Here is a 24,276-nt window from a genome sequence, read left to right as displayed (position 1 = left end):
TGTTTCCTTTTGGTGTAGCCTTCAAAGAGCTAGCCATTTAATTGTTGAACTCCCTGTGCCCACTGTTTTCTTATTGCCTAGGGCAATAGCCTGACAGCCAATATTTTCCTACCTGAGTTGGGTTCTCTGTTTTTGCTCACAAATGTTTGTGGTTTTCTGAAATCTGTAGTTGTTGGGTTCAAGCTGAATAAACCAAGGGCCTTTTCCTGGGTCAGTTATATGGCACAGGGATGGGGATAGACTCGGAGCTCAAACATTTTATATAGATTGCCATCCATTCCCCTTGTTTTTACCTTTATCTCACTCCTGCTTTTAGTGGTACCTATTGCCCTTCATTTCTGAGATTCTGGGGTAAAATGTGGTTTGCCTCTTCTCAACTTCCTTACCTTCAGGCTTACTTCTCACCCTCTGAAGTCTCCTGATTCAGTTCCAATTGCCACAATTTTCTTGATAAATATTGCCCCCACTCTATTTATTTGTACTGGTTTTGCTTTTTAATGAATTTGTTTGTGAATGTCTACCTTTTTTCAAACATTCATACGTTTACTTTGTGCCCAGACACTTTTCTAAGCAATTAAATATTGACTCATGTATTTCTTATAACAACCTTATCTTGGTGGTACAATTATTTATAGATTTTCCTTAGTAGTATCTCATACATTTAGTTGTAATTTTCATTATTTTTCTGTTCTAAGTGTTTTTTAATCATGATTCTCATTATATTTTTATTTAAGTCATGTCTTATTGAGAAAAGATTTTTATTTTTAAATATATGGTTTTGTTTCTCTTTTTAAATAACTGTTCACATCGAATAATACTTTCCATATCTTTAGTAATGTTGTAAGCTAAGTCTCTGTTTATGAGAAAGCAGAGTCAAAATACTTTGCTTATGGATTTTTAATTTTCTGGGCAATTTTAACATAATTTATTTTATACAATGTCATTAGGTATATACCTGTTTATGAACTACATTTCATGGCACATTTTTTTTAGTACTTTATTTTCAGACTTTCCTTTAAAAAATACCCAATTTGATAATCTTTTTAATAGTTAAGCTTTATCCATTTACCATTATTGTGGATTCTGACATTTTTAAGTAACTTTTAACTTCTTACTTACATTTCTTCGTTTATTACCCTTCAATTTGCTTCTTTTCCCCCCTACTATCCTGTCTTCTCTCAATGGACTCATTTTTTTTTTTTTTTTTCATTTTATCCCCTTTGTTTTGTTCAGGAGATTTCAACTACCCACTGTTAGTTCACTAGCCCTACTCTTCAAGAGTGAGTGCATGTATTCTTGTCTAGTCTAGATTATTAATTTTATCATTTTATGAATTAGCTAAATTATCATTCTTTTGCAAGTAAGATGCCATTTGGCAGATTTTACAATTTTTCTTTATTTTTGATGATATGAAGTTTTCTTACCTTATTTCTGTATGTCTTAGGATAGATTCAATTATTTATTCTTAATCCTTCTCTGTAGTTGGAGTGTTCTTTTATTCCCAGAACTAATATTTTTTTTAATGATGGAAATTTCTTATTCTCAGTTTCAATATTTCATGTATTATTTTTCTGGAATTTATTTCATTATACTTCTCACAAGTGCTGTAAAACATTTTGTAGTGCCTCTTATTCTGTTCCCACTGTGTTTTTCTTAGAGTTACTTTCTGATTAATTTTAAATTTACAGAAAAAATTTGAAGATAGTACAGACAGCTCCCATACACTGCATACCTGGTTTCCCCTTTTATTAACATCTTACATTAGTGTGGTAGTTTTGTTATAATTAATGAACCAATATCAATACTAACTAAAGTCAATATTTTATTCTTATTTCCTTTGCTTTTACATAAGGTCCTTTTTTTTTTTTTCTATCCCAGGATCTCATTCAGGATACATTATATTTAGTTGTCATATCTCTTAGGTTTCTATTGAGTTTGACAGCTTCTAAGTCTTCCATTGTTTTTTATGACCTTGACAGTTTTGAGGAGTGCTGGTCAGGTATTTTTAGAATTTTCTTTAATTGGGAATTGTCTGATTCCCGCTCCCCCCCACCATGATTAGACAGGAGTTATGGGTTTTAGAGGGAGGATTACAGAAGTAAAGTGGCATTTTCTTCAAATCATATCAAGGGCGCATACTATCACCATGGCTTACTACTTTTGAATTTGACCTTGTTCAACTGGGTAATGTTTATCATATTTCTCCACTGTACTCATTGTCTTTTAACTACTTTTCTTGGTTATTCTCCTTTCACTCTCTTTTTTTTTTTTATTACATACTGCATGATTTACACAATTCTCTCTTCCAATTTATTAACTTTTCAAATGTCTCTGGCCTGGGACTTCAGTTTTTCTTTTAGCAATTATATTTTTAAATGTCCAGGTTTATTATTTTTTTATTCATCTGCTCTTATTTAATTCCTTTATCTTTTTATTTTATTTCTTTTTTTGGAAGTTAAACTTTCATTTATTTTTTTGAGCATTCTAAAATTACTTATTTACAAGTCTCCCACAGACCCTCAATGATATAAATTTAATCTGATGTTAATGGGACTTTTTTTTTGCCTCATATTTCTCTTGTATATTTCTATCTAAATCTGCCACTTCTTTTATGTTTGGAGCAAAGGAGATTACATCAATGTATGCATTTACTGTGCTACTTTCATATGACTGGGTATTTTCTAATTATGTTTCCTCTTCTTTCTCCTGCTTGCCTTTATCTAATCCTTTATGCTTGATTGAAAAGAAAACTATTTCTCATAATGACTATTCTGAAATCCCACTTTGTTGTGAGATTGTTGATATTGCACACCCATTCACAGAACCAGTGGGTGACTTAGTTTAATTTTTGGTAATGAATCTCTGTTTCTGCACTCTTGTCGTGGGCATGTCTCTTGCTGTAAAGTATAGATCCAGGCAACTATGCTCTGAATAAGACGGTTCTCATCTTCTGTTTTGAATGGATTAAGTTCTGGGTTTATCTTAGATGCCATTACCACATAGGAACAAAACTTCTCCATCATTCCATTAGGCCTATAGCTTTAGCCCTACTCCCAAATTTGTACTACTCTTAAGTTTCAGGTTTGTTGAGATGTTTATCATGCCTTTAAATTTTCACTGTCTTTTTATTTAAATCTATGTTTGCTGTATGTTTAGAGCAGGGGGATTGCAGCAACGTATGAATTTTCTGTACTATCTTCAGCTGACTATTTTTTTTAACTGTTTTCTCCTCCTCCTCCTTTCTTTTAGGATTTGTTTTGCTTCCAGGAGGTGGACTTGGCCAGCTTCTGGGAGGTGTCATTGTTTCCACGTTACACATGTCTTGTAAAGCCCTTATGAGATTTATAATGGTTACATCTGTTATATCACTTATATTCTTTGGGTTTGTAATTTTTGTACACTGTGATCCAGTACCACTTGCTGGGATCAATGAAGATTATGATGGGTAAATATTATTTTGTATATTGGATTTTTACATTCGAACCAACAATGTATTTCTCAGTCAGTTACTAATTTTCTAGTAACCCTATAAGTTTATACCATTCTTGGAATTATTCAACATGTAAAATAAATATAATGCGTACTTTCACCTTTCATATTAAGGACAGAAATACCATGATGGTAGCTTGTGACATGGCTGCTTATGCATAAAGTACTAAAGAAAAAAAGGCATTGAAATGATTCAGAACCAAGAAATAATATTCTGTATTAAAGTGGCTAACAACTAAGACAGTACTGTCTATACGAAGGCTTGCCTTGTGTTCCTGAATTGGTATATCTGCCTTTTTATAGACGTCAAAGAATAGAACTGAAGTACATCTGGAAGTATGTATAAGTAACGTCTCCTTTAAGCTAAACATGTGAAAATTCAAAGAACTTGGCAGAGATTGATACTAAACACAGGGGAACAGAATTTGAATAGAAAACCTAAGGACTGCGCAAGTAAAATAAGTAAAAAATAAGAGTTGCACTTCTACCTACAATGGAGTAGCTTGTGGCAGATCAATGCTCCCACTGAGAACAACTATAAAAAACTGAATCAAGTTTAAAAAATTTATCTCAAGGCATCAGTGGATTGTTTAGGCAAATAGAAATTCCCAAAGCCCAAAATTCTGGAATAAGGCAGACCCTTAAGAAGAGAAGGAACTTTTTGCAGTTGGACACTTTAGAGATATTTGCTAATTCTCGACATTGTCAAGAAGCTGAGAATTTTGGCAAAGGTCTGGGTAGAAAGCATCTAGTTAGATGACAAGAAATCAGCACATATTTGTGACAGATGCATCAACCTAAAGAGACAAAAATAGGACTGGGCAGGATATCAGAGAAAAGAGAGAGAGAGAAAAATGAGACAACACTCTGTTGGGTTTTCACTCGGTACATTTGTTGAACTATGAATGTAAGAGGCTGAAATCAAGCAGGAATCTCATAAAAAGTAGAGGAAAAGTCTAGCAGTACTGTGAAACTCTGTAGATAAGAGTGAGTTTAGAATACCCTGGGGAGAGGAACTGTGATGAACACTACATGTTCTCTGATATCTCTGTAAGTCTATGACCTAAGAGTGAGGGCCTTCCAGAAGTACTGGAGCCTAGCCAGGAGTTAATTTGGTCTCTAATGGATTAATTTGGTCATCCAGCCCTTTAACTGGCAGCAGAAAAAACCAACACTCTAAAAAAAAGATAATACCAAAAATTATGAGACAAAACCGACAATAGGACAGACCACAGGGGATCCAGATATCATCATTATCAAATAAGAGTGTTAAAACAATACTGATAAGAGCAATAATACAAATGACTATGAATTTCTCTTCAGAAACCATGGGTTCAGAAGAGAGTAAAACGATATCTTTAGAATCCTGAAAGACAAAAACAAACAAAACAAAAAAAAACAAAAAACAAAACCAAAACTGTTGACTCATAAATCATTATCCAGTGAAAATACCCTTCAAGAATGAGAATGAAGTAAAGGTATTCTCGGGTGAAGGATGACTCATAAAATTTGTTATTAGCTCTAGAAGAAATTATTAAGAATTTTTTCAGTCTGAAGCAAAATACTCCTAGAGGAAAATTTGAAGGATAAAGGAAGAGTAAAAGAAATGATAAATAGACTAGTAAGTAGACTAATTTTTCATCTTAAGTTTAAAATATATATAACTATTGAAAGAGAAGTATAACATTGGTATAGTTTTTCAAAGGTTGTAGATATTATACATATGACAATTATAAAGGGGGAGAAGAAAAGGACCTCTGTGTTTATAAGACTTACACATTTTAAATATTGTGGTAAAATATCAACTTGAAGTAGAAAAGTAAGTATATATCCATATAGTTTAGGTATCTGTATTTCTTGTCTTTGTATGGTCTGCACACTAAGATGGTTTTTATATTAGTAAGTGTCATGAAAAACAATAAAGAACAATAGGACTTACGGTTTCTACTCCAGTATGTAAAGAGCTTGTAAGTCATCACTCCCATCCTCACATTAAGAGAAGGGTTGAACAAATAAAAAAATCAACAGCAGAGGGCAGACTGGGCAAACTGCTGCCACCAAAAGTGAAGAGATAGGCAAATAGAATTGTAGTTTACTGGGAGCAGAAGCCATTGGAATTGAATATTAAATGGCACTTGACTAATTGCTGGAGGTGGAATACGGAATAACTTGAGAGTTAAAATCTCCTGGGGACCCAGTTGTAGGAGGACCCCACACACTTTCATGACTAAACATCCAGGTGCTCTACCAGGTTCTCACAGTGGAAACTGAGAGAAAAATCCTCTTGTGTTTTGGGCAGAAGGAGAGGGAAAACAACCATTTGAAATATGCCCAAGAGAAGTCCGCTGTCTGCAACAGAAGCCTACCCTGTCAGAAACCGCTTTACCAGAGTTTCCCCTGCCAAACTTTAAAAAGGAGGACAATCAGACAAGTCAGTCCTTCTCCAACCTTCCTGTCTAACATAAGGGAAGGGAGAAAAAAAGCTAAGAAAAACTTCTGAAGGTCACAGCTTAGAGACTCGGGTGCACTGGGGTGGAAAGAGACACAAAATCTAAGATTTAATTGTAAGATTATAGAATGATTTCCCCCAACAATATCTTACCACCACACCAATAGATACCGAGGGTTGTAACAGAGAAGTGCAGCTGAGAGAGGTGCAAGGCACGCTCTATTTAGTAAAAAGATTCCAGGGAAACCCAAAGACAACCAGGAAGACAGAACAAGGATACCATGGGAAACTGAGGCCTTTGTCACCTACAGCTACAACACACTGTAGACACAGCCTAAGTCCTAGACAGATAAACACAAAAACCTCATACTAAACGGCCTATTTACCTCTGTTTTTGTTAACATGATACATAATGTCTGACTTTCAACACACACAAGCTATTCTAAGGTCAAGAGAACACGCAAACTGAAAAAACACAGCACGCATCAGACCCAGACTCAGATATGGCACAGGTTTGGCAATGATCAGACTGGGAACATAAAATAGCTATGATTAATATGCTAAGGGCTCTAATGGGAAAAAGTGGGCAACACAAAAGCAAAACTAGGTAATGTAATAGAAATAGAAATTCTAAGAAAAAATCAGAAGTAAATTTCAGAAAACAAAAACTGTAAGTGAAATGAAGAATCCCTTTCATGGGTCCATTAGTAGACTGGTGAGAACAGAGGAAAGTATCAATGACTGTGAAGATATGTCAATAGAAACTTCTCAAACTGAAAAATACAGAGAAAAAGATGAAAAGAAAACGAACAGAATATCCAAGAACTGTGCAGCAATTACAAAGGTATAACAAATGTACAACACATACGACAGAAGAAGGAGTGAAAGGAACAGAAGAAGTGAGTAATAATGGCTGAGAATTTTCCAGAATTAATAAACACCAAGCCACAGATCCAGGAAGCTCAGAGAACACCAAGAAGGAGAAAAAAAATTACAACTAGGCATATTATATTCAACCTGTAGAATCAGGAAACAGTGACAAAATCCTGAAAGAAGCCAGAAGAAACAAAACCTCACTGATAGAGGATTGAGGATTATTTATCTCAGACTTATCATACAAACAAGAAGAGAATGGAATGAAATGTTTAAAGGACTGAAAAAAACCCATTAACCTAGAATGCTATGTGCAATGAAACTGTCCTTCAAAAATGAAGTAGAAATGAAGATATTCTCAGATAAACAAAAAATATGGGAATTGTAAACCTGCTTTGCCAGAAATGTTTAAGGAAGTTCTTCAGAAAAAAGAAAGATGGTATGAATCAGAAATTTGAGTCCACCTAAAGGAATGAAGAAACATGCTTTGCAAGTAACTTACTTTGCAAGAAATGTTTAAAGAAGTTCTTTGGAAAAAAGAAAAATGACATGAGTCAGAAATTAGAGTTTATATAAAGAATCAAAGAACACCAGAAAATGAGTAAATTAAGATATATTTCATTTTTATTTTTAATTGGTGTAATTGAGGACTTGTGTTCAAAATAATCATGGTGATAAGATGTTAAGTGTTTATGGATAGTGAAATGGATGACAAAAATCTTATAAAAGAGGAAGGAGGAATTGGGAATATTCTCTTATAAGGTACCTTCACTACTCATGAAGTGGTATAGTGTTATTTGAAAGTAGACTTAACTTACTTGTATACTGGGAATTCTAGGGAAATTCCTAAAACATTTTTAAGAAATATAATTAATTGCTGGTACAGCTGGGCAGCTCAGTCGGCTGAGCATCTGACTTGATTTTGGCGCAGGTCATGATCTTGGGGTCCTAGGATTGAGCCTCCTGTTGGGCTCTGTGTTTGGCAGGCAGTCTGCTTGAGGGTTCTCTCTCTCCCTCTGCTCTTCCTCCTCATGCACGTGTGCTCTCGCTCTCTCTCAAATAAATCTTTAAAAATAAAAATAAAAAGTATAATTGCTATTCTAACAGATGAGAGAAAATAGAATCTCATAAAATAATTAAAACCAGAGTAGGCCAAAAAAAAAAAAAGAGGGAAAGATGAAAGCAAGAAAGAACAATTAGTTGGCATGTAATTGTTCATAGTCATCTCTTATGATCTTTTATATTTGTGTTGTGTCATTTGTGATGTCTCCTCTTTCATTCATAATTTCATATGTTTAAGTCCTCTTTTTTTTTTCTTGGCAAGTCTAGCTGAAAGTTTATCTATTTCATTTATCTTTTCAAAAAACCAGCTTTTGGTTTCATAGATATTTTTTATTGTTTTATTAGTCTTTATTTCATTTATTTCTGTTCTGATCTTTGTCATTTCCTTCCTTCTACTAACTTTGGACTTAGTTTGTTTTTTTCCTAGTTCCTTGAAGTGTAAAGTTAAGTTGTTTATTTGAGATCTTTCTTTTTTTCTTAATGTAGGCTTTTATCGCTGTGAACTTCACTCAGAGTTTCTTTTGCTGCATCCCATAGGTTTTGGTATGTTACATTTCTACTTTTATTTATCTCAAGGTATTTTTAAAATTTATCTTTTGGTTTCTTCTTTGATCCATTGGTTGTTCAGTAGCATGTTTTTAAATCTCCACATATTTGTGAATTTTCCAGTTTTCTTCTTGAAATTGATTTCTAGTTCCATACTATTGTTGAAAAAGATGCTTGATAGGATTCTGCTCTTCTTAAATGTAGTAAGACTTGTTTTGTGGCCTACTGTATTATCTATTCTGGAGAATGTTCCATATGTTCTTGAGAAGAATATTCTGCTGTGGATGCAATATTGTGTAAATGTTTGTAGGTCCATCTGATCCAATGTGTAGTTTAAGTCCAGTGTTTCTTTACCAATTTTCTGTCTGGATGATCTATCCTAGTTGAAAGTAGGGTGTTTAAGTCCCCTACTATTATTGTATTGCTGTCTGTTTTTCCTTTTAGGTCTGCTAAAATTTGCTTTATATATTTAGATGTTCCTCTGTTGGATAAATAAATATTTGCAAATGTTATATTCTCTTACTGCATTGATTCTTTTTCATTATAAAATGATATTTGTCTCTTATTACAGTTTTTGATCTATCCCAGCATTTTTTTGGCTTCCATTTGCATGGAATCGTTTTTCATCTCTTTACTTTCAGTCTGTGAATGTCCTTACATCTGAAGGTCTCAGTAGGCAGTATATATATCGGTTTTGTTTTGTTTTATCCATTCAGTCATTCTATGTCTTTTGATTGGAGAATTTCATCCATTATATTTAGAGTAATTTGAAGTAAAGTAAAGTAAAATGAAAAGATAGGTATGTACTTATTGCCATTTTGTTAATTGTTTTCTGACTGTTCTGTAGTTCCTGTTTCCTTTTGTCTTCTCTTGCTTTCCTTCTGTGGTTTGATGATTTTCTGCAGTGGTATGCTCAGATTCCTTTCTCTATATCTCTTGTGTGTCTACTATAGGTTTTTGGTTTCTGGTTACCATGAGGTTTACATAAAATATATTTTTAATGATCATTGTTAAGCTGATAACAGCTTAAACTTGAACACATACTAAAGCTCAATTTTTTTACTCTCACCCTACATTTTATGTTTTGATGTCACAATTTATGTCTTTTTACCCTTTGTATCCATTAACAAATTCTTATAGCTATATTTATTTTTAATATCTATATTAACCAGATAAATCTTATCTATAACTATAACCTTACCTATAATTATAATTAGATGAAACCTATCATTCAGCCGAGCTTGGGCTCTTGGTTGTCTCTCAAACTTTTGTGATTGTCCAAACTACCTTCTTTGTTCTTAGCGGGTCCTATTGAAAATGTGCTAGATCTCTCAGTGTCCTAAAAGGGAGAATAACAGTCAATATCTAGATTTAGGCTGATTGGAAGCTAGACCTTCAGGCAGTAGGTAAGAAAGAGGTGGTTTGGACTCTTCCAGGGAGAAACTGGGAGTTGTGCTTTTTTTTTTTTTTTTTTGCCTGTTCCCTCTTTGCTGGAGTTGAGTGTATAGCTGCAGGAGGGTACTCCTGTGCACATAAATGACTGCTTTTTTGTCTGCTATGGTCCTGTGGGACTCATCAGTGTAAGACCTTTTGGCTATGAGAGCCATACAATCCTGAGACCCATCCTTTGGGTGGCAACCACAAAAAATGGGGATGCCAGCATATGTACAAGCTGCTTCTAGGGAGACACTGGCAATTTGTAGTGAGCTGAAATGAGAAGGCAAAGGTGACGTCTAATGGTTTCCCTGATCTCTGGGGAGGATTGCAGTCAACCCCTACATGCCTTCTAAATTAGAGACCTGACCCTCAGACAGCTGGTTTTTAAAATATTCAAATGGGCCTCTTTCAGGGAAAATGTGAAAGATGGGAGTTTTTTGCTTGCTCCCTCTGCATGGAGCCCTGTGGGAATAGCTGGTAAGAACTGTTTCTTTGTTTGATAACAGTATTATAGAACTCTGCAAGCCCTGTTGGTTATCAGAGTCAGGCCACCAAGGGGCTCTTTCACTGGGAGGATTGTGATACAGGTCCCTGGATACAGGTTAAACTAGAAGTCTGACCCTCAGGTAGTGACTTTTAAAATATGCAGCTAGGCCTCTTTCAGGCAAAGATAGAGATGAGCATTTTTTGCCTTCTCTTTCTGTGCTGAGCCCTGGGGAGATAGCCATGGTAAATCTGCAGAGCCCATTAAATGTTTCTTCTTTGCCACATCTCATGGATCTGTGGATGCAAGCCCCATTGATTTTTGGAGCTAGGTGTTTTGGGTGCCTACGACTCAGGTGTAAGTGTTAAAATTTGGCACACTAGATGTGGGGTCCATACTCTTCACTACTTAGGGAGAAGTTGCTAGTTGGGCGGTCCTTCCTGATTATCAGGCATTGTGCCTGGGGTAGAGTTTATGGTAGAAGTGTGTCTCAGGTTTTCCTGTTTCAGTGTGGGTGATAGAATTTTCTCACTTTCCCAATGGATAGGAGGTATTCAGCTAGTTTTTGGATTTCTTTCTGGGGGAATTTCTCTGTGTGGCTGTAGATTTGGTGTCCTTGGGAGAAGGTCAGTTCTGGAGGCCCCTATGTCATCATCTTGGACTGTAGCCAAGATAATCTCTTCAACAAATGGTGCTAGAAAAACTGAATATGTACATGCAAAAAAAAAAAAAGGCAAGGAAAACACCTAGAGACAGAACTGATTTACATGCTTCACAAAGATTAAATCAAAAATTAACTCAAAATGGATTATAGACCTAAATATAAAACACAAAACTATAAAACTTCTGGAAGATAACATAGGATAAAATCTAGATAACTTTGGGTTTTGTGATGACATTTGGTGATACAACATCAAAAAAAGAAGTATGAAAGAAAAAAATGATAAGTTAAATGTCAGTAAAATTAAAATTTTCTCTCGTGAAAGACACTGTTAATAGAATTAAAAGACAAGGCCCAAATTGGGAGAAAAATACGTATTTGATACAGAACATATCCAAAATATTTAAAGAACTCTTAAAACTCATCAATTTACAGAGAAACAACCCAATTAAAAATGGCCAAAAAGTCTGAACATTCACCTCACTAAGGAAGATGTACAGATGCCGATAAGCATATGAAAATATGTTCGGTATTATAGCCATCAAGGAGTTGCGACTTAAAACAACAATTAGATACCACTACACATCTATTGAAATGGCTGAAATCCAAAAAACTGACAAAACCAAATGCTAGCGAGGATGTGGAGTAAAAAAGACTCACATTTGCTGCCACTGGTAATATAAAATGGTAAGTCACTTTGGCAGTTTGGCAGTTTCTTACATAGCTAAACATAGTTTTGCCATACAATTCAGCAATTGTGCTTTCAGGTATTTACCCAAATGAATTGAAAACTTATGTTCACACAAAAACCTGTCAGTGAATGTTGGTAGCACCTTCATTTATAATCACTAAAATTAGAAACAATCAACATACCTTTAAGTAGGTGAATAGATAAACTGTAGTGCACCGTACATGGAATATTATTCAGTGACAAAATGAGCTACCAATTCACAAAAAGACATGGAAGAACCTTATATGTATATATTGCTAAGTGAAAGAAGGCAGTATGGAGGCTACATATTATATGATTCCAACTATAAGACATTCTGGAAAAGGCAAAATTATTGGCAAAATTGCATATTGGATTTGGGCCTTTAAAAAATATCTTATAGGGGTGACTGGGTGGCTCAGTCAGTTAGGCGTCTGCCTTTGGCTCAGGTCATGATCCCAGAGCCCTGGGATCCAGCCCTGCATTAGGCTTCCTGCTCAGTGGGGAGCCTCTTCTCCCTCTCCCTCTCCCCCTGCTTGTGCTCTCGCTGTCAAATCAAATTTTAAAAAACCCTTCTATTTGACCTTTTGAACATATGGAATACCAATGTAATAACTGATATAAGTTCAGTTGTAAAAAATGTACCACACTAAGGCAACTTACTAATAATAGCTGAAACCATGTGTAGAAGGAGAAAGAGGTATATATGGAAACTCTGTGTATGCTCAATTATTCTGTAGACCTAAAATTGTTCAAAAATATAGTTTATAAATCAGAATATAATAATTTAAAATGATTTTGAGCTGTAGGTACTTTTAAAAATGATTAATAATATAAAGTAAGACCCTTTGGTTTCATTCTAAATTTATATTTGGAAATTGTTCTGGGCTTTCACTTCCAGCCAAGATGGGATAACAGATTTCTTCCTACCAAAACAACCAAAAATTTGACAAAAAATTGAAACAGTGGTTTTCAAGACATTGGAATCAGTCATTGAAGGACAGTGGTACATGACATGAGAAGCATTCAAGGTGAGCCCTGCAATTCCTCCAGCTTACTGCCTTAGTAGAGTTTTAAGGTCATAGCACAGGGAATGGGAATGAGACAGATTCTGGCTGATTCCCTGAGTTGAGGAAATTGAGCTGCAGGTTCAGAGAGACCAATACAACTAGGGTCCACAGGATTGTGTACTAGAGGACATATCTGCAGAAGACCCCTTTAAGTATCCAGCAAAATAGTAACTAGCATATGTGTGAAGAAAGTTATTGAGTCTAAGTCCACCAAAAGAATTAGAATTACAGTGTACACCTCTCATACAGGATTGAGAATAATACGTTTTCTCATCAGTCAAACTATGAAACCTCAAAAATCACAGTACGTAAAGTAAACAGAAGGATCTTGCCTCAGCAGTGGGTAATAATTAATTCTAAACTGAGTACTACTCTGGCTCTTCCTATCAAATCTGCCTATCAACTAAGAAAGATAAAAGTATTTCTGAGCAAATTAGCTGCATTTCAGAATAAAGCTTAAAAATATTCACAAAAATACAAAAATATTCAACATCTAATACTGAAATTTCCAAGGTCCAATATCTAGTAAAATGTTATAAGGAATTCAAAAAAGCAGAAAAATACAACCCATAAAATAAGAAGCTAAATCAGTTGATTAAAACTGACCCACAGCTGACACAGATGTTAATATTATCATAGTTTACACAGTTATTATATTAGTATTCCATATGTTCAAAAAGTTAAGTAAAAGATATATTTTTTAAAGATTTTATTTATTTATTTGACAGAGAGAGACACAGCGAGAGAGGGAACACAAGCAGGGGGAGTGGGAGAGGGAGCAGCAGGCTTTCCGCCAAGCAGGGAGCCTGATGCGGGTCTTGATCCCAGGACCCTCGGATCATGACCTGAGCCGAAGACAGACACAACGACTGAGCCACCCAGGCGCCCAGTAAAAGATATTTCTTTTAATTTTTTATTGTTATGTTAATCACCATACATTACATCATTAGTTTTTGATGTAGTGTTCCATGATTCATTGTTTGTGCATAACACCCAGTGCTCCACGCAGAATGTGCCCTCTTTAATACCCATCACCAGGCTAACCCATCCCCCCATCCTCCTCCCCTCTAGAACCCTCAGTTTGTTTTTCAGAGTCTATCGTCTCTCATGGTTCGTCTCCCCCTCCGACTTACTCCCCTTCACTCTTCCCCTCCTGCTATCATCTTCTTTTTCTTTTTTCTTAACATATGTTGCATTATTTGTTTCAGAAGTACAGATCTGTGATTCAACAGTCTTGCACAATTCACAGCACTCACCATAGCACATACCCTACCCAATGTCTGTCACCCAGCCACCCCATCCCTCCCACCCCCCACCACTCCAGCAACACTCAGTTTGTTTCCTGAGATTAAGAATTCCTCATATCAGTGAGGTCATATGATACATGTCTTTCTCTGATTGACTTATTTCACTCAGCATAACACCCTCCAGTTTCATCCACGTCGTTGCAAATGGCAACATCTCATTCCTTTTGATGGCTGCATAATATTCCGTTGTGTATATATACCACCTCTTCTTTATCCATTCATCTGTCGATGGACATCTTGGCTCTTTCCACAGTTTGGCTATTGTGGACATTGCTGCTATAAACATTGGGGTGCACGTACACCTTCGGATCCCTACATTTGTATCTTTGTGGTAAATACCCAGTAGTGCAATTGCTGCATCGTATGGTAGCTGTACTTTCAACTGTTTGAGGAACCTCCATACTGTTTTCCAGAGTGGCTGCACCAGCTTGCATTCCCACCAACAGTGTAGGAGGGTTCCCCTTTCTCCGCATCCCCACCAACATCTGTCGTTTCCTGACTTGTTAATTTTAGCCATTCTGACTGGTGTGAGGTGGTATCTCAGTGAGGTTTTGATTTGGATTTCCCTGATGCCGAGCGATGTTGAGCACTTTTTCATGTGTCTGTTGGCCGTTTGGATGTCTTCTTTGGAAAAATGTCTGTTCATGTCTTCTGCCCATTTCTTTTTTTTTATACTAATAGGTGCTTATTATTTTTAATGAATATTTTATAATTTTTTATTTTCAGTATCATATATATTATCCACATAAACAAAAGTTCTTGAGACCAGAAGTTTGAGAACTGCTCTTTCCAGCAGACACCCAGTACCCTGTGAACATTACTGCTGATAGGTATGGCTCCTTAGTTCCTTGGCACATTCAATGTAAATTTTGCTTTAAATAAGATTCAGTAAATAATTTGCAAAAAAAAAAAAGCTTTTTAAACTTATCTTCAGGCAAGGGAATTCAATCTGACAGTGAAATACAGAAGTCTAACCAGTTCAAATTAAAAGATTAAGATACAAAACATGATTTCCTTGGTGGCATCAGAATGTAACAAATAATCCTTTAATGTATACCCAGGTTGACTCTGATATATGGAATAGAAAACCATACTTTATGTGATGCATTTAAAAAATATTAAATAGCAATGTGCCAACACAAGCATTAGATTCTAAGTGAACGGTAGCAAATGAAAGGCTTACTCAAAAATGTTAGCTAAAAACAAATCCTTAGTTTTCAAAAGAATAAATAAAGGATGAACTCGGGTTCCTGGACAGAAAAGAAATTTTTAAAAATTACACTTCTTTAAATGTCGAAATGTGAATAGGCAGATTAATATTGACATTGTACTAAGCTGCACAATTTTATCCTTAAAATACATTTTAGATACTGTGCTAAAATAATATGAGTATATCTTGCCATTAGAAAATAAAAATGGAGAACACTTGGAGGTCCAGGCATAGCTGTGGTGAAAGAAGTTCCTTCTAGCCTTCTGACTGTATCTCAGATGTAAAATAATTACATTGATGTTTTTTAACCTGTCATGTATAATTTTCTTAATATATTGCTATTTAAAAAATCTGAGACAGCTAACATCTAAACAAACCACTGCTCGTTGGGAATATTTGAATGAATGATGCTGTGAATACATTTGCTAATTTATACCACATTAAGATTCTATATGATACAGCGATTTAATATGTCTTATTGCTGAATAACTGGTATTTGAAAATAAGTATAGTTTTCTTTCTGAGTAGTCTTTTGGAAGAAGTGCATTGAATATAGTTTCCAGTCATAGTTCACTTTCCTAACTTGTACTTATTTAAAAATCTTCTCATCAGGAGGGAGTTAAATCATGCCTGAACTAAAAGTCCAGCGAATCTGACTTCCTTTCCCTCATTTTGGTTTGCATGTTCATTTACAACCATCATTTCTCTTCAAACTTTCCACTTAGTGTATCAAAAATCGATGTTATGAAAGTTCTCTGAAAGGTTCAGCGGTTTTTTGGAGTCTCTGAATGACTACAGCATTCTGTAAATCTGCTTCTTCCAATGTGAGTGTTTCATCTAGCAATTTGAGGAAAGGAAGAGCTGTGGCCAGGGAAAAGGGAGGACTTCTTTGAGATCCTTGGTATTTTTCGATGAAGTCTTTGATGTGGCTTATCCATGAGAAATGTTAAATTTCTGGACAATCCTTTTTTCCATTGGCTAACCAGATCTGTACATTAGTGATGGGTTCCAGATTGTTTAGTTGAACAACAGACAAATTATTTTTATTCCCAACTTCAGTACTCTTTGCCTTAGAAACAATTTTTGGTGTGGCACTTCCTAGTCTGTGACCCTGTCCTGAGAAGGGTTGGAACACAGGCTTCGTTGACATACATACTTCATTTTTTTTGTCTTCAACTTTAACATCCACTTCCTCTTTATCAAAAATTCCCTGTAATTCCAAAGGTAATTCCCCTTTTTTGATGGAGTTCAGAAACTGCTGACTTGCACCATCAGAGTAACTTCTGAAATTATCATTGACTGTGAATCCATTTTCCCATAATTTTATACTTACATCGACCATTCTTCTTTTATACTTTCGAGATTATCTACTTCTTTCATTCTTTTGTCTCACTCTTAGTTACAGTGATTCCACATGACAGTTGAGTTTACTGAGCAGTCCACCCTCTGGGCACAGCCGCGCTGCCGCCTTCCGGCCTGGGCGTCCGTTCGCTCAGGGGCCATGGGCGCCACCGCCGCTGTCGGGCTGGAGCCCCTCAGATGAGGAGCACTGCCGCCCCCAGACTCGCTGAGGCTCGTGGGCCCCGCTGCTAGGACCTCTTCTGCCCATTTCTTGATTGGATTATTTGTTCTTTGGGTGTTGAGTTTGAGAAGTTCTTTATAGATTTTGGATACTAGCCCTTTATTTGATATGTCATTTGCAAATATTTTCTCCCATTCTGTCGTTGTCTTTTGGTTTTGTGGACTGTTTCTTTTGTTGTGCAAAAGCTTTTTATCTTGATGAAATCCCAATAGTTCATTTTTGCCCTTGCTTCCCTTGCCTTTGGTGATGTTTCTAGGAAGAAGTTGCTGCGGCTGAGGTTGAAGAGGTTGCTACCTGTGTTCTCCTTTAGGATTTTGATGGACTCCTGTCTCACGTTTAGGTCTTTCAACCATTTGGAGTCTATTTTTGTGTGCGGTGTAAGGAAATGGTCCAGTTTCATTCTTCTGCATTTGGCTGTCCAATTTTCCCAACACCATTTGTGGAAGAGACTGTCTTTTTTCCATTGGACGTTCTTTCCTGCTTTGTCAAAGATTAGTTGACCATAGAGTTGAGGGTCCATTTCTGGGCTCTCTATTCTGTTCCATTGATCTATGTGTCTGTTTTTGTGCCACTACCATACTGTCTTGATGATGACAGCTTTGTAATAGAGCTGGAAGTCTGGAATTGTGATGCCGCCAGCTTTGCTTTTCTTTTTCAAGATTCCTCTGGCTATTTGGGGTCTCTTCTGGTTCCATACAAATTTTAGGATTATTTGTTCCATTTCTTTGAAAAAAGTGGATGGTATTTTGATGGGGATTGCATTGAATGTGTAGATTGCTCTAGGTAGCATTGACATCTTCACAATGTTTGTTCTTCCAATCCATGGCCATGGAACGTTTTTCCATTTCTTTGTGTATTCTTCAATTTCTTTCATGAGTATTTTATAGTTTTCTGAGTACAGATCCTTTGCCTCTTTGGTTAGATTTATTCCTAGGTATCTTATGGTTTTGGGTGCAATTATAAATGGGATTGACTCCTTGATTTGTCTCTCTTCTGTCTTGTTGTTGGTGTATAGGAATGCCACTGATTTCTGTGCATTGATTTCATATCCTGCCACTTGACTGAATTCCTGTATGAGTTCTAGCAGTTTTGGGGTGGAGTCTTTTGGGTTTTCCACATACAGTATCATATCATCTGCAAAGAGTGAGAGTTTGACTTCTTCTTTGCCTATTTGGATGCCTTTGATTTCTTTTTGTTGTCTGATTGCTGTGGCTAGGGCTTCTAATACCATGATGAATAGCAGTGGTGATAGTGGACATCCCTGCCGCATTCCTGACCTTAGGGGAAAAGCTCTCAGCTTTTCCCCATTGAGAATGATATTTGTGGTAGGTTTTTCATAGATGGCTTTTATGATATTGAGGGATGTACCCTCTATCCCTATACTCTGAAGAGTTTTGATCAAGAAAGGATGCTGTACTTTGTCAAATGCTTTTTCTGCATCTATTGAGAGGATCATATGATTCTTGTTCTTTCTTTTGTTAATGTATTGTATCACGTTGATTGATTTGCGGCTGATGAAGCAACCTTGCAGCCCACGGATAAATCCCACTTGGTCATGGTGAATAATCCTTTTAATGTCCTGTTGGATCCTATTGACTAGTATTTTGGTGAGAATTTTTGTGTCCATATTCATCAAGGATATTGGTCTGTAATTCTCCTTTTTGATGGGGTCTTTGTCTGGTTTTGGGATCAAGGTAATGCTGGCCTCATTAAATGAGTTTGGAAGTTTTCCTTCCATTTCTATTTTTTGGAACAGTTTCAGGAGAATAGGTATTAATTCTTCTTGAAATGTCTGATAGAATTCCCCTGGGAAGCCATCTGGCCCTGGGCTTTTGTTTATTGGGAGATTTTTGATGACTGCTTCAATTTCCTTAGTGGTTATAGGTCTGTTCAGGTTTTCTATTTCTTCCTGGTTCAATTTTGGTAGTTGATACTTCTCTAGGAATGCATCCATTTCTTCCAGGTTATCTAATTTGCTGGCATAGAGTTGCTCATAATATGTTCTTATAATTGTTTGTATTTTCTGCTGTTGGTTGTGATCTCTCCTCTTTCATTCATGATTTTGTTGATTTGGGCCATTTCCCTTTTCTTTTTGATAAGTCTGGCCAGGGGTTTATCAGTCTTGTTAATTCTTTCAAAGAACCAGCTCCTAGTTTTTTGATCTGTTCTGCTGTTCTTTTGGTTCTATTTCATTGATTTCTGCTCTGATCTTTAGTATTTCTCTTCTCCTGCTGGGTTTAGGCTTTATTTGCTGTTCTTTCTCCAGCTCCTTTAGGTGTAGGGTTAGGTTGTGTATTTGAGACGTTTCTTGTTTCTTGAGAAATGCTTGTATTGCTATATACTTTCCTCTCAGGACTGCCTTTGCTGTATCCCAAAGATTTTGAACAGTTGTGTTTTCATTTTCATTGGTTTCCATGAATTTTTTAAATTCTTCTTTAATTTCCTGGTTGACCCATTCATTCTTTAGTAGGATGCTCTTTAGCCTCCATGTTTTTGAGTTCTTTCTGACTTTCCTCTTGTGATTGAGTTCTAGTTTCAAAGCACTGTGGTCTGAAAATATGCAGGGAATGATCCCAATCCCAATAAAAGATATTTTTAAAAACCCAAGTTGAGCATATAGAAATGAAAAACCAGGAAGAATGAGGAAAATACTATGTATGAGATTAATGACAGATTAAACATTGCAGAAGATTAAATAAACTGGAAATTCATAACAATAAACATCCAATGGAAAACACAGAGGAAAAACAATGAACAAAAATGAAGCATCAATGAGTTGGACAACTTCAGGTGGCCAACCATTTGTATAGTTGGAGTCCCCAAAGGAGGGGCCTTGGGGAAAGAAAAATAGTTGAAGAAATTGTGTTCAAGTTTTAAAAATTTCATGTAAGCTGTAAACCTACAGACCTAGGAAACCAAGGACAAGAAACATGAAGAAAATTACACCATGCTACATAATAATCAAATTGCTCAAAATAAGTTTAAAGAAAAAATCTTAAAAGCAGTGAGGAGTGGGAAAAATACATTATATACAATTGACCAAGGGTAAGAGTAACAGGGTTGTGGAGAGAGAGGTGGGTGGGGGGATGGGGTAACTGGGTGATGGGCATTAAAGAAGGCACATGATATGATGAGCACTGGGTGATATACTCAACTAATGAATAATTGAACATTATATAAAAAACTAATGATGTACTATACCTTGGCTAATTGAATTTAAATTAAAAAAACAATGCAGATAAGAAGACAGTAGGGTAATATTTTAGAAGTACTGAAATAAAAAAGTCAACTAATAATTCTGTACCAAGTCAGAATGTCTATAAAAAATGAAGGAGAAATAATTTTACACATAAAAATGTAAATAATATTTGAACAACAGACTTACACTACATGAAATGTTTAAAAATGTCTTTCTGGCTGAAATAAAATGATGCCAGATAAGAATATGAACTACACAAAGCAAAGAAGAGCAAAGGGAATGGTAATTTATAGGTATTTGTTCTTATTTAAATCTTTTTAAAAATAATTGTTTAAAACAGATAAAGATAATATGGGTTTACTTGAAGTGCCATATATCACATGTTGGTAGACTGTTAAGTTAAAGATGTATAATATAAACTCTGAAGCACCATAAAATAACAGAGTCACAACTAATAAGCCAAGCTGACACATGAATTAAAATAGAATTTTATAAAAACATTTGTTTAATCTCGAATTAGGCAAAAAAAAAGAAAAAAGAGAACAAAGAAAAGATAAAAAAGAAAATGAACAGAAAGGATAGATTCAAACCTAATTATAGTAGTAATTGCATATAATGTCAATGAAAAGACAGAAAATTTCCAATTTGATTTTTTAAAAAAAGCAAGACCCAACTATATATGTTGTATAAAAGAAATGTGCTTCAAATATGGACACAAGTAGATTATGAGTAAAAGGATGGGGAAGGATGTATCATATTAATAGTAATTTAAGAAAGTCAGAGTATGATAGTAGACCAAGTAGATTTGTGAGCAAATACTAGCAGGAATAAAGAAGGTGAGTATGTGATGATAGAGTGGTCAATTCATCAAGAATTCAAACAGTTCTTAATGTTTATGAGCCTAATGAAAGAGCTTTAAAATATGTGAAGCAAAAACCTAGACACTACAAGTAGAAATATAAAAATCCACAAATATAGTCAGATATTTTGATACTTTTCTCTTAATAATAGAAGTAGGCAAAAAAACTCAGTGAGGATATGAAAGATTTGAATAACATTAACAACCAACTTGACATGATTGATATTTGTAGAACATTTCACTTATCAAAGAATTCACATTTTTTTTAAAAGCACAGGAAACCCAAAGTAAACCATATTCTGTAAAGCAAGTCTCAGTAAATTTAAAGGATTAAGTCATATAATGGAATTAAATTTTCTGACCATTATGAAATTAAATTAGAACTACATTAATAAAAAAAGATTTCTGAAAAAGCCCCAAACATTTGGAAACTAATTTCTAAATAACTTGTGTTCAAATAATTTCTTCAGAAGAAAAATTGTAAAGTATTTTGAGGTGAATGAAAATGAAAACAAGTAACAAAACTTATAGAATTTTGCTAAGATAGTACTTATGGGAAAATGTATATAACCTGTATTAGAAAAGAAAAAAGTTTCAAACCAATGACACTTGCCTCTACCTTAATAAACTAGAAACGTCAAAGCATATTGATCCCAAAGTAAGTACAAGAATGGAAACGATTGAGATTAAAGCAGAAATCAATGAAGTAGAAATGAGAAAAACAGTGGAGGAAGTATAATCAGGTCAAAGTTTGAGGAGATTGATAAAATTGCTAAACCTCTAGACAGAGAAAACTACCAATATCAAGAGTTAGAGTTCTGATGTGATGTTTTTATAGATGCCACCAATATTAAAAGGATAGTAAGGTAATGTTATAAACAACTTTATGCCCATAAATCTGACAGCTTCCGTGAAATGGGTAAATCCTTCAAAAGACACACAAACTCATTTAAGAAAAAAAAATATGTGTCTAGTAAGTAAATCAAATATGTACCTAAAATATTTTCTGAAAAAGAAAATTCCAGGCCCAAACGGTTTTACCGGAGAACTAAACCAAATATTTAACAATATCTGACTTTACACAAATTCCTCCAGAAAATTGAAAAAGAGTGTGTACTTTCCAACTTATTCTATGAAACTTGCATTATCTTTATATCAAAACTGGACAAAAGACATTGTAAGAAAAGAAAACTATAGACCTATTTTTCTCATGAACATAGATTCAAAAACGATAAACAAAATTCTGGCAAATTGAAATGAATAGTATATTAAAAGGAAAATAAATTATGATCAAGCAAGATTTATCAAAGGAATGCAAGGTTGCTTTAATATTTGAAAGTCAATCGATATAATCCACATATTAATAAACTAAAAATGAAAAAACCATAATCACAGTAGATGCCAAAAGTCCATGATAGAGTGCAACATCTATTCCTCATAAACTAGGAAACTAGGAATAGAAGGGAACTATGAAAATATACAGCTAACACTATACTTAGTGATTATTATGGAATGAATGTGTTTACCCTCCTACTAAATTCATATGTTGAAGCCTTAATGTCCAATGTGATAGTATTAGGAGGTGGAGCCTTAAGGAGATCATTAGGTTTAGATAAGATCCTGAGGGTAGACCACCATCCCCCTGATGTTGGAGATTAGTGTCCTTATAAGAAGGGGAATAAACCGAAGACTTGACTCAATTTGCCACGTGAGGATACACTGAGAAGGTGATGGTCTGTAATCTGGGAAGGGAACACACCAGACACTGTGGGAAATAAATATTTGTTGTTTAAACTACCCAAGCTATGATATTTTGTTACAGGAGTCTGAGCAGACTAAGACAATGATGACACATTGAATGACCAGGAGTATAATAAGGATACCTACTTTCAGTACTTCTATATTAACATTATTGTGGATGTTCTAACTGTTACAATACCGTAAGAAAAAGAAAGAAAAAGCATCCTGATAAGAAAAGTAGAAGTAAAATTGTGTTTATTTGAGGGTGACACAATTGTCTATACAGAAAATCCAAAACCCACTATAATTAAAAAAAAAAATGCATTTGGGGCACCTGGGTGGCTCAGTGGGTTAAGCGTCTGCCTTAGGCTTGGGTCATGATCCCAGGGTCCTGGGATCGAGCCCTGCATCTGTCTCCTTGCTCAGCGGGGAGCCTGCTTCTCCTCTCTCTTTGCTGCCCCCCTTGCTTGTACTCTCTCTCTCTCTCTCTCTGTCAAATAAATAAATAAAACAAATCTTTAAAAAAATGAGTTTAGCAAGTTTGCAGGACACAAGATCGACATGCAGGAATTTACAGTATTTTTACATACAACCTACAAATAAGCAGAAATTAGTGTCAAAAATAACACTGTTAACACTATTAAGAAAAAAGGAATATTGTAGAAGAAAAGATCATTATACAAGAAAATACGGTGTTTTTATATACTACCTACAAACAACTAGAAATTGATAATACAAAAATGCCATTAGCAGTAGTATCAAGAAGAAGAAATACTTAAGGGTAATATAATATAAGATGTGAAAGCCCTATTCATAATTACTACAAAATATTCCTGTACCAAATTAAAGACCTAAATTTTTAATTAGAGAGATATCCCGTGTTCATGGGTTGGAAGACTCAATATATTAAGAAGTTAATCCTCCCCACATTGATGTATGTATTCAATGCGATCACAATCAAAATCCCAACAGACTTTCTTTTTTAAAAAGATACTATACAAATAACTTAAATTCATAAAATATACCAAGGATCTAGAAAAATCAAAAACAATTCTGATGAAGATGTAGAGTAAAAGTGGAGGACCAACACTATTTGATTTCAAGAGTTATTAGCTAATGCAATAAAGAAAATAACATCGGTGTAAATATAGACAAATATATCAGTGTAAAGAGTAGAGAGTCCAGAAATAGGCCCACATATAAATGGATAATTTATTTTTGATAGAATGCATGGGCAATTTAGTGAAGAACATATAGTCATTTTAAGAAATGGTGATGGAGCAAATAGACATCTATATGTAGGTAAATGAACTTTGGTCCATATCATGTAGCACATAAAATAGTTAAAATGGATTGTAGATGTGAATATAAAATATAAAGTACCAAGAATATAGGAAAATATTTTGTAAACTTGGGTTCAGCAAAGTTTTCTTAGGTAATGTCACTAAATACGTTATCCATCAAGAAATACATTGACTAATTGGCCTACATCAAAATAAAATATTTCTGCTCTTTGAAAGACCCTGTTAAGGGAACGAAAAAACAAGCCGTAGATTGTGAGAAGATGTTTGAAAATCATATATCTGTTGAAGGACTTGT

The 24,276-nt window shown here is 35.0% G+C and overlaps 1 protein-coding gene and 1 pseudogene across 1 annotated transcript in view; one reads left to right on the top strand and one right to left on the bottom strand.

Moving 5' to 3' along the window:
• Window positions 1-24,276, top strand: part of SLCO6A1 (solute carrier organic anion transporter family member 6A1) — a 110,097-nt gene that overhangs the window by 44,826 nt on the left and 40,995 nt on the right. Inside the window, exon 8 of the mRNA XM_088023659.1 lies at window positions 3,250-3,445. Within this exon, the coding sequence (XP_087879785.1) occupies window positions 3,250-3,445 (196 nt within the window). The remainder of the gene's footprint in view (window positions 1-3,249; window positions 3,446-24,276) is intronic.
• LOC114208587 (UBX domain-containing protein 2A pseudogene) lies at window positions 16,040-16,800 on the bottom strand (annotated as a pseudogene).

Source organism: Eumetopias jubatus, unplaced genomic scaffold, assembly GCF_037043125.1.
Source record: "Eumetopias jubatus isolate StellerSeaLion01/CBP00866 unplaced genomic scaffold, mEumJub1_p1.0 scaffold_5, whole genome shotgun sequence".
Classification (NCBI taxonomy): Eukaryota; Metazoa; Chordata; class Mammalia; order Carnivora; family Otariidae; genus Eumetopias; species Eumetopias jubatus.
This window is presented reverse-complemented; position numbering and strand designations above follow the sequence as displayed.